General features: G+C 35.9%; 1 protein-coding gene across 1 annotated transcript; it reads right to left on the bottom strand.

Moving 5' to 3' along the window:
• Window positions 1–8,293: 8,293 nt before the first annotated feature.
• spata18 (spermatogenesis associated 18) lies at window positions 8,294–13,806 on the bottom strand. Its single transcript, XM_082146528.1, has 12 exons — window positions 13,448–13,806; window positions 12,267–12,372; window positions 12,001–12,116; window positions 11,742–11,860; window positions 11,151–11,246; window positions 10,846–10,980; window positions 10,530–10,761; window positions 10,271–10,429; window positions 9,925–10,100; window positions 9,561–9,684; window positions 9,242–9,307; window positions 8,294–8,419 (listed from the first exon to the last, which is right to left on the bottom strand). Exons 1-12 carry the CDS (start codon window positions 13,532–13,534, stop codon window positions 8,363–8,365), a joined length of 1,473 nt encoding a protein of 490 aa, XP_082002654.1. The 5' UTR covers window positions 13,535–13,806; the 3' UTR covers window positions 8,294–8,362.
• Between the last annotated feature and the right edge of the window lie 1,659 nt (window positions 13,807–15,465).

Consider the following 15,465-nt stretch of genomic DNA (forward strand, 5'->3'; position numbering starts at 1 on the left):
TCCCTAAACACACTTATACTGTATATTACCCCCCTCCTTCAACAGTGTCGGGAAAGCAGATTGAGTTACAGGCCTCTGCAGAGCTTACCTCCAGTGAACAAGTGGGAGGTCTCTGCGGTTATGTTTTCCAGCCTCTCAAACCACAGCACAACACTGGAAAAACATTCCACTGGATGTGTAACGGACCATCAAGGCCTGATCAGCCCAGACACCACTGACCCACACCAAACCACACCAAGCTTTTCCATCCAACCCCATCAAAGCATTTCGCCCTATAACTCGGCAGACCAGTTGGATATTTGGGTGTAGGAATACTTTGTGCTGCTGTTTTCATCATGGAGATCCCAAACGTTCATTCTGGAAGGATATTTCTATGGATCCTCAGGGAAATGGCAAGAACACAAACAGAGAAGATAAAAGTGTAAGTTTCAGGCTGGCACATGGGTGACTGTGATCACCAGAACAGCCCTCACCTAACTCCAAGGGAAGGATCATCTATCTATCTTACTGAACACCACAGTGGATTGTGACATTAAGAAATGTTCGGCATTTTCAAACCGTTCCAGAATAAACTGTGGTTTGGAGCATCTAACGGCCACACTTCCCCACATCTCTTTGGCTTGTTTCAGAAGACATAAGCATATTTCCAAACATATTTCTTGTAGGCTAAAATATTTAGCCAAATGCATGATCCAAAGCCCACAGAAAACCTGCCAAGTTAAACAACATAACATAAAATCAATCTCTGCTGGTGTCACAATTTAAAATCAGTTAATAGGCATGATTTTCTTTCTTTTTCTTTTCTTTCTTTTTTTTTTTTTTTTTTTACAGCAATAGGTAAACACTAGATATAATGAATCTGTAAGACTAATGGGTCTGCACGAGCCTGCAGAAATAACTACTGAAATCGATCAACAGAAGCCAGATGTGAGAGGATGATATGAACTCTGCTTCACTGAAATACGCTTACTGGAGTTTAGTTTCCTTTTATTTTTATTCATTTATTTTTATTAATAATAATAATAATAAATGATTTCGTCCCAAAGTAGTATTGAAATAGTATGCATACAAGTATAATACTAGTACATAGATTTACTTGTATGCACTGACTCACTACATACACTTAAAATATACTTAATAAAAATGAATAAATGAACTTGAAGTATTTTTTGTAAGGGTTAGTGAAACTTACATTTTTGATTTTGCATTACACATACAGTACATGTTAATTTCAATTTAACTGAAAAGTTGACTAAGCTAACTTATACAATTTGATATTATAAACATCATATTAACTCAAATCTCATTGTACTTAATAGAAAAAAATCCTAAATTCATTGTATTTAATAGAAAAAAGGTTAAGTGAACTGTTCGGGTTAAAATTGAGCTTACTCAGCCCTGTATACATACTGTACTGTATATACTACAGTAGAATGCTAGTTTGCTATTTCAAACATGCAATGCATGGTCTTTGAAATCATTGCTTGATTCTAGGTTAGATTGATAATGCTAAAGGTCTATATTAGCAGAGGAGGAACTCTCAGCTTGTTTCTTCAGTAAATGCATGTTCTGTGCCCTCTTACTCACCCTGAAGCATTACTGCATCAGTCTTCCTGCTGTTCTCTTTCTCCAAGTCTCTCTCTAGGCAAAATCCCAAGAGATGTTGCCAAGCCTGACTGAACAATTCTCCTCATTGGCATGTGGCAATTCCTGGTTAATTAGCAGTTGTGAACAATGATTCCACACTATTGCTGGCACCACCATCAAGGCTTAATTGAACTTGGGCAGTAAGCAATGAAAACTGTCCAGCATTCTGAAAACACAATTAGCTACAATCTATTAGTGTGCAGTGTTTGAAAGCAACACCACATATAATATTGTAGAGTGAGAAACTAGAAGATATTGTTCAAAAGATTCATACTATGATACAGATGAGCAAATGCTAAAGCTTGGGTTGCTGAATATTCGATCCCTTACTCCAAAAGCACTCATTGTTAATGATATAATTTCAGATAATAACCTAGATGTGCTGTGTTTGACAGAAACCTGGCTAAAACCAAACGATTACATTACTTTAAATGAGTCCACCCCGCAAGATTACAGTTATAAACATGAACCTCGTCTGAAACGCAAAGGGGGAGGTGTTGCTGTAATTTATAGTAATATTTTCAAAACCACTAAGAAATCAAGTTTTAAATATACTTCTTTTGAAGTGTTGGTGCTTAATGTAATAATATATAGTGTAAACGATAAATCGCGTTTGAGATTTGTGCCGGCTACTGTATACAGGCCACCAGGGCACCATAAAGATTTTATCAAAGAATTTGCGGACTTTCTATCAGAATTAATATTGACTGCAGATAAAGTACTAATTGTTGGTGATTTTAATATACATATAGATAATGAAAAAGATGCATTGGGATTGGCATTTAAAGACATTGTAAACTCAATTGGATTTAGACAACACGTGTCAGGACCTACTCATTGTCGTAATCATACTCTAGATCTAATATTATCAGATGGAATAGATGTTGATGGCGTTGAAATTCTGCAGCAGAGCGATGACATCTCAGATCATTATCTAGTCTCGTGTAAACTACATTTAGCCAAGGCTGCAAAGCCGACTCCGTGTTACAAATATGTTAGACCTATCACTTCTGCCACTAAAGATTGCTTTATCAATAATCTTCCTAAACAGTTTCATCATCTCAGCATCCCGGATAGCTTAGAAGAACTTGATATTGCAACAGAAACGTTTAACTCTCTCTTTTCCAGCACTTTAGACACTGTTGCTCCGTTGCTCTTAAAGAAAATTAAAGAAAATAGTCCAACACCGTGGTACAACGAGCACACTCGGGCCCTTAAGAGAGCAGCCAGAAAAATGGAGCACAACTGGAAGAAAACAAAACTAGAGGTATTTCGGATTTCATGGAAGGAGAGCTCGATTACGTACAGAGAGGCTTTAAAAGCTGCTAGATCTGCTTATTTTTCAACCCTATTAGAAGAAAATAAACAAAACCCTAGGTATTTATTTGAAACACTGTCTAAACTAACGAAAAAGAAAGCTTCAAGCCCAGAAGTTTCCAAACAGCACAGCAGTAATGACTTTATGAACTTCTTTACTTATAAGATTGATAATCTTATAAGATACTTATAATTGATACAACTATGTAACCGTCTACTACAGTATCACATCAGGGAGTGCATTTTAGTCTCCCTGAGGAAAAATCTGATTCATTTATTGCTATAGGAGAGGAAGAATTTTGCAAACTCGTTACTTCATCTAAATCGACAACATGTATGTTAGACCCTATACCAACGAAGCTACTGAAAGAGATGCTCCCAGAGGTCATAGATCCTCTTCTTACTATCATTAATTCGTCTTTGTCTCTAGGATACGTACCAAAAACCTTTAAGCTGGCTATGATTAAACCGCTTGTTAAAAAAGGCCGTATCCAGATCTGACGAAGGACCTTCGCCTGGACAACGCAGTGCTGAAGTGCCAACTAGTGTCTCCCTATGGAGGATCCCTTTACCACTCTACAGATAAAGCGTTGTCGGGAAAATTCGTTTCGCGTACCTATACCCCGAAGTGACAAAATAAAATAAATTGTGTATCAAAATTTATAAGGAAAGACCAGTCCTTTGATTAAGCTTGGTTGGTTGGGAATTACAAACCTGCGCACATATATTCAAACGCACATAACTATAGGACCAATTTGTCAGCGTTTATCACAGGTTCGCGTTTAAAGTCTGTGTAGAGAGAATGGTGGCGTCTTAGCGGCCCCTAATTTAATAACAAATGATCGTTGCGACGGAAGCGAATCAATCAAAACTAACTTTAGCTCGAAAATAACTTTATTAAAGAACCGCTATAAAGCCAAAACAATCTCTGTTACCTTAAATTATATGTTTATCTCTGTAAAGCTGCTTTGAAACAATCTACATTGTTAAAAGCGCTATATAAATGAAGATGACTTGACTTGACTGTTTATCTTTTTTGAAGTCTCCTGCTCTCTCTGTCATTCTCAGTCAGTTTGAGGATGAGCCTCTAATTCAATTACACTCTCACATTCATCTGTAACTGCTGATGGGCCTTTAACTTGAAGACTCAAGGAAAAGCCTTAAACTTTCATTCCCTCTCCACCCTTCTATTTCTTGTTCTTTTGCTTTACAGAGCACAACCTATTATTTATCATAATTCTATGTCTATTTCCGTCTCATTCTGTAAGCTTGACTCTCAAGGTTCATGCACTGCTAAAGAGTTTCTCAGTCTTAAAGAAAGATCTCCACCTAGTGGCTCAAACTGATTTACTGTAAGTAACCCATATTGTTCCCAGTGCTTTATTACCAATCCCCAAATGAACTTGATAAAGCAAAAGTTAGCATGGTTTAAAGTTAACATAAGAAACAGCCAATGATATAATATTCAAACCTTGTCTGTGAAGATATATAGCCTACTGTATACCCAAAGGCAGAAATCCAAAGGATTCACTTAGTTTGTCCTGTATGCTGTTGCTATTTTTGTATTTAAAATCTTCCGGTGTTTATCCAAACCAGTGAGACTTTGAATGATGAAGAGCGTTTTAGCATATATGCTGCTCTTTATGCATGCAGGCTTTAGACTTCTTCTAACCTTGGTCAGCTGGAGGTCTCAGATCTAAGTCTGCTTTAATACAATCAGAGAATCAGACGACAGTCCAGATCAGGCAGCAACTGCGCTCAAAATAACTCCAGGTATTTCTAGGACATAGAGCAAAATACAGCATGTTTATTTCAGGAAAATGGACAAGCCCCTGAGTATTCATGCTGTTCCTTCCCATATTACATTGTCCCTGCTTTATAATTTGTTGGTATGACTTGGCCTTGCAGTCATTCTGCAATGATATTGCTTGCTGCTCTCTCATCCTGTCTCAACAGCAGGAGGATATCCAATGCCATGGCAACTATAATGCAGCTTTTATTTGCAGTCAGCAAACGGATATGCAACATGTCTTGGTAGCTAAAACTACTGTGTGTGTGTGTGTGTGTGTGTGTGTGTGTGTGTGTGTGTGTGTGTGTGTGTGTGTGTGTGTGTGTGTGTGTGTGTGTGTGTGTGTGTGTGTGTGTGTGTGTGTGTGTGTGTGTGTGTGTGTGTGTGTGTGTGTGTGTACGTCTCAATAAATTCACTCTCTTGTAACCATATAGCCTGCTATTTATTTAACTCCATGTCTCCACTCTTGAAAACTGTACTGTTTTTTTCATTCATCCTTATGAGAAATACTATGGGATTCCTATGGGAAAAATCAATCAGTAATGTTTTATCCATGCTGTGCTGTCCATCTTGCAATTACTTTATAATTACAGTATTATTACCCATGTCATTGCTTAATTTATTCTCTAAAGAAAAATGCCCATAACAGAGGGTTACAGAGTGAGTATTATTTGAATGATTCTCTCATCATGGCCCACATGAGGTGACTCACTTGTAAAATAAAACAGCTTTTATTTAGTGATGTTATGTGAACTATAACTAATCATTTTAGTTAATTGAAATAAAGCTGAAATAAAATGAAATATAAATATTAGATGAAAAACTTACACTTCAACAAATGTTGAACTGGCAACTAACTGAAAAAAATATATAAGTAAAAAAAAGAAAGAACTGAAAATAAATTAAAGCAAAATACAAAAAAAATGTAATGTAAAAACAAAAAGCTAATTCAAAAATATTAATACATACTATAATATAAATAATACTAAAAATCACACTGTTTTGTGGGGGGTTACTGATGTGGTGGTCCCGACTGTGTAGATTATTTTTAAACTGATTTTCGAAAAGAATTCATTTACGTGTAAAAAACTTCAGTAATTACGGAGAAATTACTGAGTGCGCCCAGAACCGAAACACGTGCTTTCAGAACCGCATACTATATACTCTAAGAGTATAACTTTTACCATATCTTTCAATAGCAGAAATAGTAAGAGTCTTACCATTTCTGCTATTGAAAGATATGGTAAAAGTAGTATGATTTTACTGGTGTGCGGTTCCGAATTCAGCAACTAGTAATATCTTCCTCAGTAGAAGGATTTGAGTGTCCTCTAGCGGTGACACGTGGAAGAGAGTACAGACAGAATAATGTGTTTGAACTACAGTTGGCCTATAGGTGTCCTTTGTGCTCACATTATAATGACGTCATTTATAACGTATGTAATAAATGACTTCCTTTAAACCATTATTACTCAAGGAAAACGAAGTAATATTAGATTAATGGTATGACCACTGCTTGAGTCATTTTTGTGTTTTATTTGAACACTCAGACAAATTATTTTACTGTATGAAAATAAACTAAATTTCCCTTAAACAATAAACTTAAGCCATTATTTATAGGTAGGCCTATGTTCCTGGTGATTCACTCTCACACCTTTTTTGTTTGTCAAAACAAATTTAATAAATGATTTGATATAACAGAAAAAAGTACTTTCCATGATAAAGACCTCATTAACATGAGAAAATTAGCAGAATAGACTCAGTACCTTAAAACTATGAAATTGAGGTTTTGAACAGCTTAGAATTCCACAAATCCAAAACACTGCAGTACACAGACCATTCTTTAGTACTGAAGTTTAAAAAAAATATCACCAAAATTAGGAAATCATTAAACTGACATTTGCACTGGCCTCAAAGTGGAAATCCATTCAATAGTCTGTCAAAAAAAATGTTTTAGTGTCTACAGATTATGTACTAGAAGAAAAATAATATGACAGTTCAATCGAAAAACTTGACAAACAGCACTTATATTTAGAGTGATGACATATACAGATGACAGATACAGATATCATTACAAAATAGCCCATTAGTTTTCTTAAAAGTGCTGGTGTGCAGGTGTAACCTAGAAGACAACAGATTTTCTCTTTGATCCTAATTCCTACTGTAGTGATAAAAATCCAAATCACATTAATATATGAAACATCTGCATACAAAAAATAGAAAGAATAGGAATAGCACCTTAAATGACTTGTCCAGTTATCACAGACAAACAGAGCACCTTAACAAGTATATCTTGCTTCAAACTCTATTATTTAAAAGTTAAGTGTCTATAATTTTACTAAAATGTTTTTGAAAGAAGTCTCTTATGCTCACCAAGGCTGCATCGATGTGATAAAAATACAGTAAAAACAGTGATATTGTCAAACTAAAATACGATTTAATAAAACTGTCTATTTTCATGTATTTTAAAATGTAATTTATTCCTTGATGGCAAATCTGAATTTTCAGCATCATATCTCGAGTCTTCAGTGTCACATGATCCTTCAGAAATCAAGAAACATTTCTTACTATTATCAATGTTGAAAACAGTTGAGCTGCTTAATATTTTTGTGGAAAATGTAATACATTTTTAATGATTCTTTGATAGTTCAAAAGAACATACATGTCTTCACTGTAACTTTGAATCAATTTAATGCATCCTTGTTGAATAAAAATATTAATAAAAAAACTCTTACTAACCAAAAACTTTTGAATGTGTAATGTGCAATGGTCTTATTAGACTCATTAAGTAAAATGTTAAGGTTTAGGGAGCTTATCTCTTCACAGATCATTATAATCAAAGTCCCTTTAAAGGGATAGTTCATCCAAAACAAATTATTATCCCATAGTTTATTCACCCTCAAGCCATCCTAGGTATATATGACTAGCTACACAATCGGAGTTATATTAAAAAAATATCCTGGCTCTTCCAAGCTTTCTATCCACTCTCCTGAATGGTCCTGATTTTGAAGTCCAAAAAAGTGCATCCATTCATCATAAAAGTAATCCATATGGCTCCAGGGCATTAATAAAGGCCTTCTGTAGCAAAGCGTTGGTTTTTGTAAGAAAAATATCCATATTTAAAACTTTATCAACTAAACTAACTAGCTTCCTGCAGACGGCCTACGCAAGTTGACTTACACCAAAAGAGTAACCCCTGACGCGATGTATGACGCAGAATGTAGGAGTAGCGTAAGCTTAAACGCTTCTCACAAATCAAACAAACAGGGCTGGGCAACAAACTCAAGCTCCTCTTTTCTTATATCGAAATCCTCCGACATTTCTCGTTAAAAATTCTCGTTTTATACTTCTAATTCTTGACCGCTGTTTTGTTTTGCTCTGCTCTATCCTCTGGAGGATTTTCTCTTGTAAATAGTGCTTTTCTGTTTAAACATGACAAATGACATGACAAGTATTGAGTCATTTGTAAAGGTAATTGTTTTCCACTTTAGTTTCTAGTTCATCCCACACATTGAAAAGAATACATTAAAGCTGAAAAAAATATTTTTATGTTTTGATCATTCTGCTTTTGTTTGGTCCTGTTTCCAGTGAAGTGAGGTCAGGTATCAAACTTTAAAGTCGACTACTTGAGAGAAGTCCAGGGGAAGGGCTTCGACTGCGACTGGGCATCTGACAGACAGAGAGAGAAGGATACAGCTTAAAATCACTCACAGAGCAGCTGGCAAAATGCCTCTTATTAAAAAACAGAATTTTTTTTTTGAGAAATCCGCAGAGAAGAATGGAAGAATTTGTAACAAAATTGTACTAACCCTCAGACTCAGTGAGGAAGCGTGTGCAAGAGAGATATGAAGAAAACTTAATTATTAAACTGATATGAATTGTGGACAATAAACTACATTGTGGACCATATTGTTTTCCTTGTTTCCTTTTGGAAATGTTTAAGGAATAGTTCACAGTTCTGTCATCATTTACTTGCATTCTAAGCCTGTATGATTTAACTTTCTTCTGAGAGTCCAAAAGAAGTAGCAGAACGTCTGAGCTGTTCTCTTTCAAACAATGAAACTGAATGAGTACCAGGAGTTTTCAAGCTCCAAAGAGCAAAAACGCACCATAAAAGTACTACAAAAATGGTTCAGATACACTCACCGGCCACTTTATTAGCAAGGTGTACCTAATAAAGTGGCCAGTGAGTGTAAGTTGTGCACTATATTCCAACTCTTCTGAAGCCATATGACAGCTTTGTGTGATGAACGGACTGATTTAAATCATTATTCACAGAAATGTTTTTTTGAAAGCCATGGCCACCATTCACTTTCATTGTATAGAAAATGCAGTTTAGAAATTCTGCTATAAATGACTCCTTTTGTGTTCCAAAGAGAAAAGAAAATCATACAGGTTTCAGACGTGAAGGTGAGAAATGATGATAGAATTACAAATTTTAGGTGGACTATCCCTTGAATTGGAAGAGTCAAACGTTCAGTAGAAACTCACAAATGTGCGGCTGGGGCTTCCTGAACGAGAGCGAACAGGACTGGAACTACGACTCCTGCTTCTCCACTAGAGAAAAACATGTACATCCCACACAAACTTAAACACATTTTAATATTTAATCATTTGAGATCTATCTACAGTATATCAATTCTTTTATAATTCTTTAACAATAATGCATAAAACTTATTAAAAAGCATTATCAAAAATATCCACAAAAACTTTTCTTCCCCTACTTTTCTCCTTTTCAATGCAGTATGAGTATGTCATGACTAGTATGAATGCTATTTTGATTGATTTTCTCCAAATGGCCTCCACATACCAGAGCTCCTCTCCTAGTGACTGCCTCTCCCTTCAGTATGACAGTGTCTCCCTCCAACAGTGCAGGCCACACGTGAAACGCCACCAGTGGAGCGGTGAACTCAGAGTCAAAACTGCGCCTGTACCTGAGAGGAAGAGAAAGTGTGATGGGTAAGCCACTGGTTTACATGTGTGTGTGTGTCTCAATATGTTTTTTCTTCTCATGAAGCATTGACAAAAGTCTCAGTGTAATATGCACCTTAAAAAAAATGTGCACTGTTTTTTTTAAGACAATGTGAGTTCAACTTTTAAAGATGCATCTCAAGACACCTTGAGACGTGTTGCTGTGTATTTGTGAGTGAGTCTGATTTATGAGCTCCACTCACTTAACATCACTGTACAGTTCACCATCTGAGCTGAAGGCCAGGTCCAGTGGTGGGTCAAGAGTTTGCATGGCAAATGCTATTCGACATGCTTCCCTAATGAAGCTGCTGATCAGAACAAAGTCCACCTCCGGAGGGAAAGAGATGCGTGGGTTTACGTTCATTGCGTTGATCACGTCCTAAACAGATGGAAATTTTACAATTTCAACAATTCAACAATTCAAAAGAAAAAGAGAAAAGTCATTTCTGACGTATGAAAGCGATAAGACCAAAAAAAAACGTTATGTCTGTGTTTATTAGGAATATCAGGGTTGCTATACTTAATCACAAAAAGTGTGGTCAAACGTACATTAACGCTGGTCTGCACATCATACAGGTCCAGATTTCTCACAATGTAATCCACCACTGCATCCTCCAGACTCTCAGGACCAATATGAGTAGAGGAAAGTGTCTTCCTCACACGTCCTTTAAACTGCCGATAGGCCAGTTTAGCAGCCTGAAATGATTCCTGTTGGACAATACAAATATGTTCTACGACCATGACATTATTACTAGCCTACATTAGCGATTATCTCAGGATCGTAATTGATAACCAAAGCCATTCTTACCACAACAGCGATAAAAAGTATCCTCTGGACTGTTTCCAGGTCGTCAATGTATCTGCGCAGTACACTTTGGGAATCCAGCCTCTCTGTGGCATACAGGTCTGAGAAACGGGAGACCATCCGAGCATGCCGAGAGGAACTAGTGAGCTGGGCGCGTGTAGGAGACTCGCCTCTCACAGGGCTAACCGAGCGACTCCGCCTTGGAAGAGGACTAGGTGAACGGCTCCTGACCAATCTGGAAGTGAGTTAAAAGAGTAAGTAAGGCTTACTTAAGTCTCATTTGCACTGAGCAACGAGGTGTTTTTTATGTCAACTGTACCTCTCCTGTAGAACAGTTTTTTCGGCGGTGAGGAACGAGACCTCATCTCGTAGGATTCTGACCTGCCTCTCATAGTCATCAAGTTTATCCAGCTTTCTCTTATATAGATCAACCTGATCTTGAGCAACTCGCAACCTGACACAATTCCATTATTTAACATAATATGAATATTCAATTCTCAAACATTTCACTTTCTAGTACACAAGTGGACACTCAGCAGTCATACAGCTCATACAACTGATTAAATGTTCAACACACAAAGATATAAACAGAAATTTCGGTAAAGTTCACCATCTCTGACTCACTCTGCCTTTAGATGTAGTATTTCATCTTCTGTGGCTAACAGGGTAGTTGCAGATTTATTCTTTGTGGAATCCAGTTCAATCTGGGTGTCAGCAAGCCTGGAAACAAATAAATAACACAATCAATTATTTTGATTTATTTGTATGAAGTGTAAAATGTAAAAGGTGAACCTTTCTGTATTTTGATGGATTGCGTATAAGGATAAATTTAATGGATAGTTCACCTAAAATAGAAATTATGAAATTTTTTCCCAGTGGAAATAAAGGATTTTTAAAGAAACTTAAAATAGATGATTTCCATACTTCACAATAAGATATGAAGAGTTCAGATGCAAAAGCCTCTAAAAGCCATCTGAAATTTTCTTCTAAAATGATCATTTTTATCAAGCTCGTATATTTAAGTTCAGTAATTTCACTTAAATGGCAATGAAAATTACCTATTAATTGTAATTTAAGTGAAATTACTGAACTTAAATATACAAGCTTGATCAAAATGATAATTTTAGAAGACAATTTCAGATGGCCCTTAGAGGCTTTTGCATCTGAACTCTTCATATATTTCATTCCAATCTAGTTTAGACTTATGATACTGACTCCTGTTTAACTGAATCCAACTCCATACGTGTAGAAGACAGCCGGTCTTCTATTTTCAGCATGTCACTCTCATGAAATGAGGACAGTTCACGAATCTTACGATCTTTCTCCACAGATTCCTAATCGGCACATACAAAAGTATATAATTAAGCGCCAACACAGAGATACACATGGGACTCAGGATCATTATTTCACTCATGAAACAGGCATGTGGAACCATTTAAAGACAGCTGTAGATGATTCTGGATGTCCAGCTCACCTGAATGAGGCTAAGGCTGGTATCTGTGGAGACAGACGAAGCTGCAATGGTGAAGCAAGAGCCAAGCCATGGTAAAAGGCGAGATTTTAGTGTGTCGACCCCTGAGTAATGTCCTCCTGAAGAAGAACGAGGACATAGAATCTGATTGAACATTAATGTTGAACAGTCAGCTAGAGGGAATGGTTATGGTACATGCTAGAGCTAAATGAGACTAAATATTGTACATAAATAATGAAAGTAAATAGAGGAGTGAATCCGTTTGTTACCCTCTTGTGCTGTAAGATTGAGTATGGTGAACAATTGACCCTGAATTTTAGAGGTGAGCTCCACCAGCTCACAGCACCTATTCAGGTTCTGGTCACAAGAGAACACCTAAGAGAAAATATGACCAAATGATGTAATGAGATAAGACATGGCAAGGTAGTACATGCAACATCAGGTATAGCAGCAAGAAGTTAAGCGGCACCTGTGAAATGCCCCTGAACTGCAACAATGTGCTGAATCGGATATTGCACTTCCTGCTCAGGTAGCATGAAAACACCGTTATATATATATATATATATATATATTATATATATATATATATATATATATATATATATATATATATATATATATATATATAGCTTAAAATTGACAACATAATAGCTTAGTAAATAGTAAAAGATTGACAAACTACTACATTTCTCAAAGATTTGAGACACCAAATATACATTTTTGACGCGCAAAAATATTTAAATTAACTTAGGCTAACGTTACTTTAATTCAGAAACTGAAAACATGTTTATCACAGACATTTTTGAAGAATAACTTAATAGATTAGAAGACTGACCCATAAACGTGTGCTTCGAATTCCTCATTCCTAATAATTTGCGACGACTATACTGTAAATTCCACTTAATAAGAAAAGAGCAAAAACGACAACGAGTTCCATTCAGAAAACACAAGTCTGACGGGAGCGCGCACGTTGCCTCTCAGCCTATCAGAACTGCCCAGGAATGGAGTCGCCGTTGTCCTGACAACGAGCGTCCATAGAAACCAAACTTTGCTGCAAAAGCTAAATGCAATAATAAAGCAAATATTGCTCATGTCCGTTGGTGCATAGAAGCACATTGAGCATATAAATTCAAGGTGCTAGGCTACTAACTTTACTCCAGATACTATGACTGTCTAACAACTGTAGGTTGCTGTGCATATTGAGTTATGCTAAACCCCACCCATAAAGCAGATCCATTTAAATAGTTTATATGCATTTAGTGAAAACTTCCATATGCATTTAGCCTCCAGTCCAGACAGAATCTAAAATATTCCATCCAATCTGGAATCAGTGACTCCTGAATCATGCACGATATCACACATAAGTGCCTAAACAATGTAAAGTCTGGCAACTATCGTAAACTAACGTTACTCTAGCGGTTACAAGTTTGATGTAATGATGATGACTTACATGGTAGTCTTTGTACCAAGCTTCCAGTTTGTCTTGCAAAACACTGTACGGAGATGAGTTCACCAGTCTTCGTAAAGTGTCAGCCATAGCTGCAGATCTGCTGCTGTAATCCTGCTTCAGGACGTCCCAGTGCACTTAATCCAGCAGCGCGGGTGCGCGCTTTTGTTTTTATACTGCTAGTAAAAGTCCACCATTCACACCCTTGACTTTCAGAGAAACCATGGACGCGCTTTTAGTTGTAGCAACGGTTTGCTAGACATCTCAGTTTGAGGAAATATAGCTGTATAAGGACAAGCTGTACATGGACAGGCCGGACCATTTGAGCTGTTTTTTTTTTTTTTTAAACATCTATTATGTTACTCAGAGTCTCTCTGAAGTTGCAGCTCAGTTCTCAGTGATCTGATAAGTGGGTGTCAAATGTCCAGTGCAGGAAGATTTTTTTTTTTTTTTTACATTCTCTTGAAGAACAGGTGTAATGCCTTAATTGATTTTCCGTTTTTTAACTTTATACCACTTGACATAATACGCCATTAAATAAAAAAATAAATTATTTTAGACAATGCATTGCAGCTATTGATAAAATTGAGTTATCCAGCAACTGTGACCTAGTAACTTAAGACACAAAACACTAACATAAACCTATTATATCATAATAATAATAATAATAAATAATATAAAAAAACACCTCAATGTAGCCTACACATAACTGATCACTTAAAAATTGTAAAAAAAAATATTAAAGCAATGCATATACTACACAACTTTAATAATATTTTACAGTAAACATATTTTGTTTGAAAATTAAAATAGCTCATACTTAAAAAAATTACATATGTAAAATTGCATATTGGGTGAATGCAGTTTAAGTTTGATTATTGTGCTCAGTGGGTTTACACTTTCAGAGCATGACAATGACCTTTAATTAAAGAGATTTTTATGATAAAATAGTTTTGGTTGATGCAATATGACACTGGTGGGTGTGGCCACACCTCAAAGGAGGACTGACAGGTTTCACAGACAGGTCTTAGGTTAAGATGTTAGATGTTTTTTTTCTTTTCTTTATTACTCTTGTTAACTATAAGGTCCAGTTCAATTAGGACATTTAAATAAATGTACTATAAAAAAATTAATAAAAAAAAACCTTTACTGGTGTACATCTTGAGACAAAACAATGGCACTGACATATTTTAAGATATCTGCTATTGTTGCCTTCAGTTAAAACAGCTCAAACATGCATTTTAGAAACTAGGTTTAAGCCGTCTGTGAAACCAGCCAATTAGGTTGTTCACCAAATGTAAACAAATATTAAGACAGTGTCCTGTTTTGTTTGCAACTTCAATTAACAGGGGATAAAATGCAATGAATAAAATGTTTAAAAATCTTCTTTTTTTTTTTTTAAGGTGTTCAAATATTGCTGGTCCACTTTGGCTGCATGTGTTAGATAAAGTGGGCCAGTGAGATTCAGGTAAAGTGTGCAACCTTTAACCTTTAGTAATTACACTTAATACTTAATGCATACTTTTTTGGAAAACAGAAATTAGCATTATGAGTCAGAGATGGAAGAAAGTAAAGAAAGAGCAGAAAATAAGATGAGGCATTAAGTTCAATCTGTGGAGTGAAGAAATGATGAGAGGAGCAAAATGTAGATGCAGAATATAAAGCTTTAAAATACGGACACAATATAAATTCAAGTTCATAAGAAAACATAGACAGAAAAAAAGTTTTACAATGCCATTTTACATTTCTGAATATTCTGATATTCAGATATCATAAAATTTCAGTCGGGGATGGCCCACTGTACCTGAAAATAATTTTGTCTGGAGTGCATGATCTCAAAATGTTTATTTGTATATACCTTGCAAATAACATATTATATCAATTGTATTCAAATTGAAATATGATAGCTGGACCTTATAGTTAACAAGAGTAATAAAGAAAAGAAAAAAACATCTAGGTATCTAAATTAGGCTACACGTTTAACAAAGAGTGGCCCACTTAACATGTATTCACCACCCTAT

The sequence above is a fragment of the Leuciscus leuciscus genome, assembly GCF_965113295.1.
Source record: "Leuciscus leuciscus genome assembly, chromosome: 19".
Lineage (NCBI taxonomy): Eukaryota > Metazoa > Chordata > Actinopteri > Cypriniformes > Leuciscidae > Leuciscus > Leuciscus leuciscus.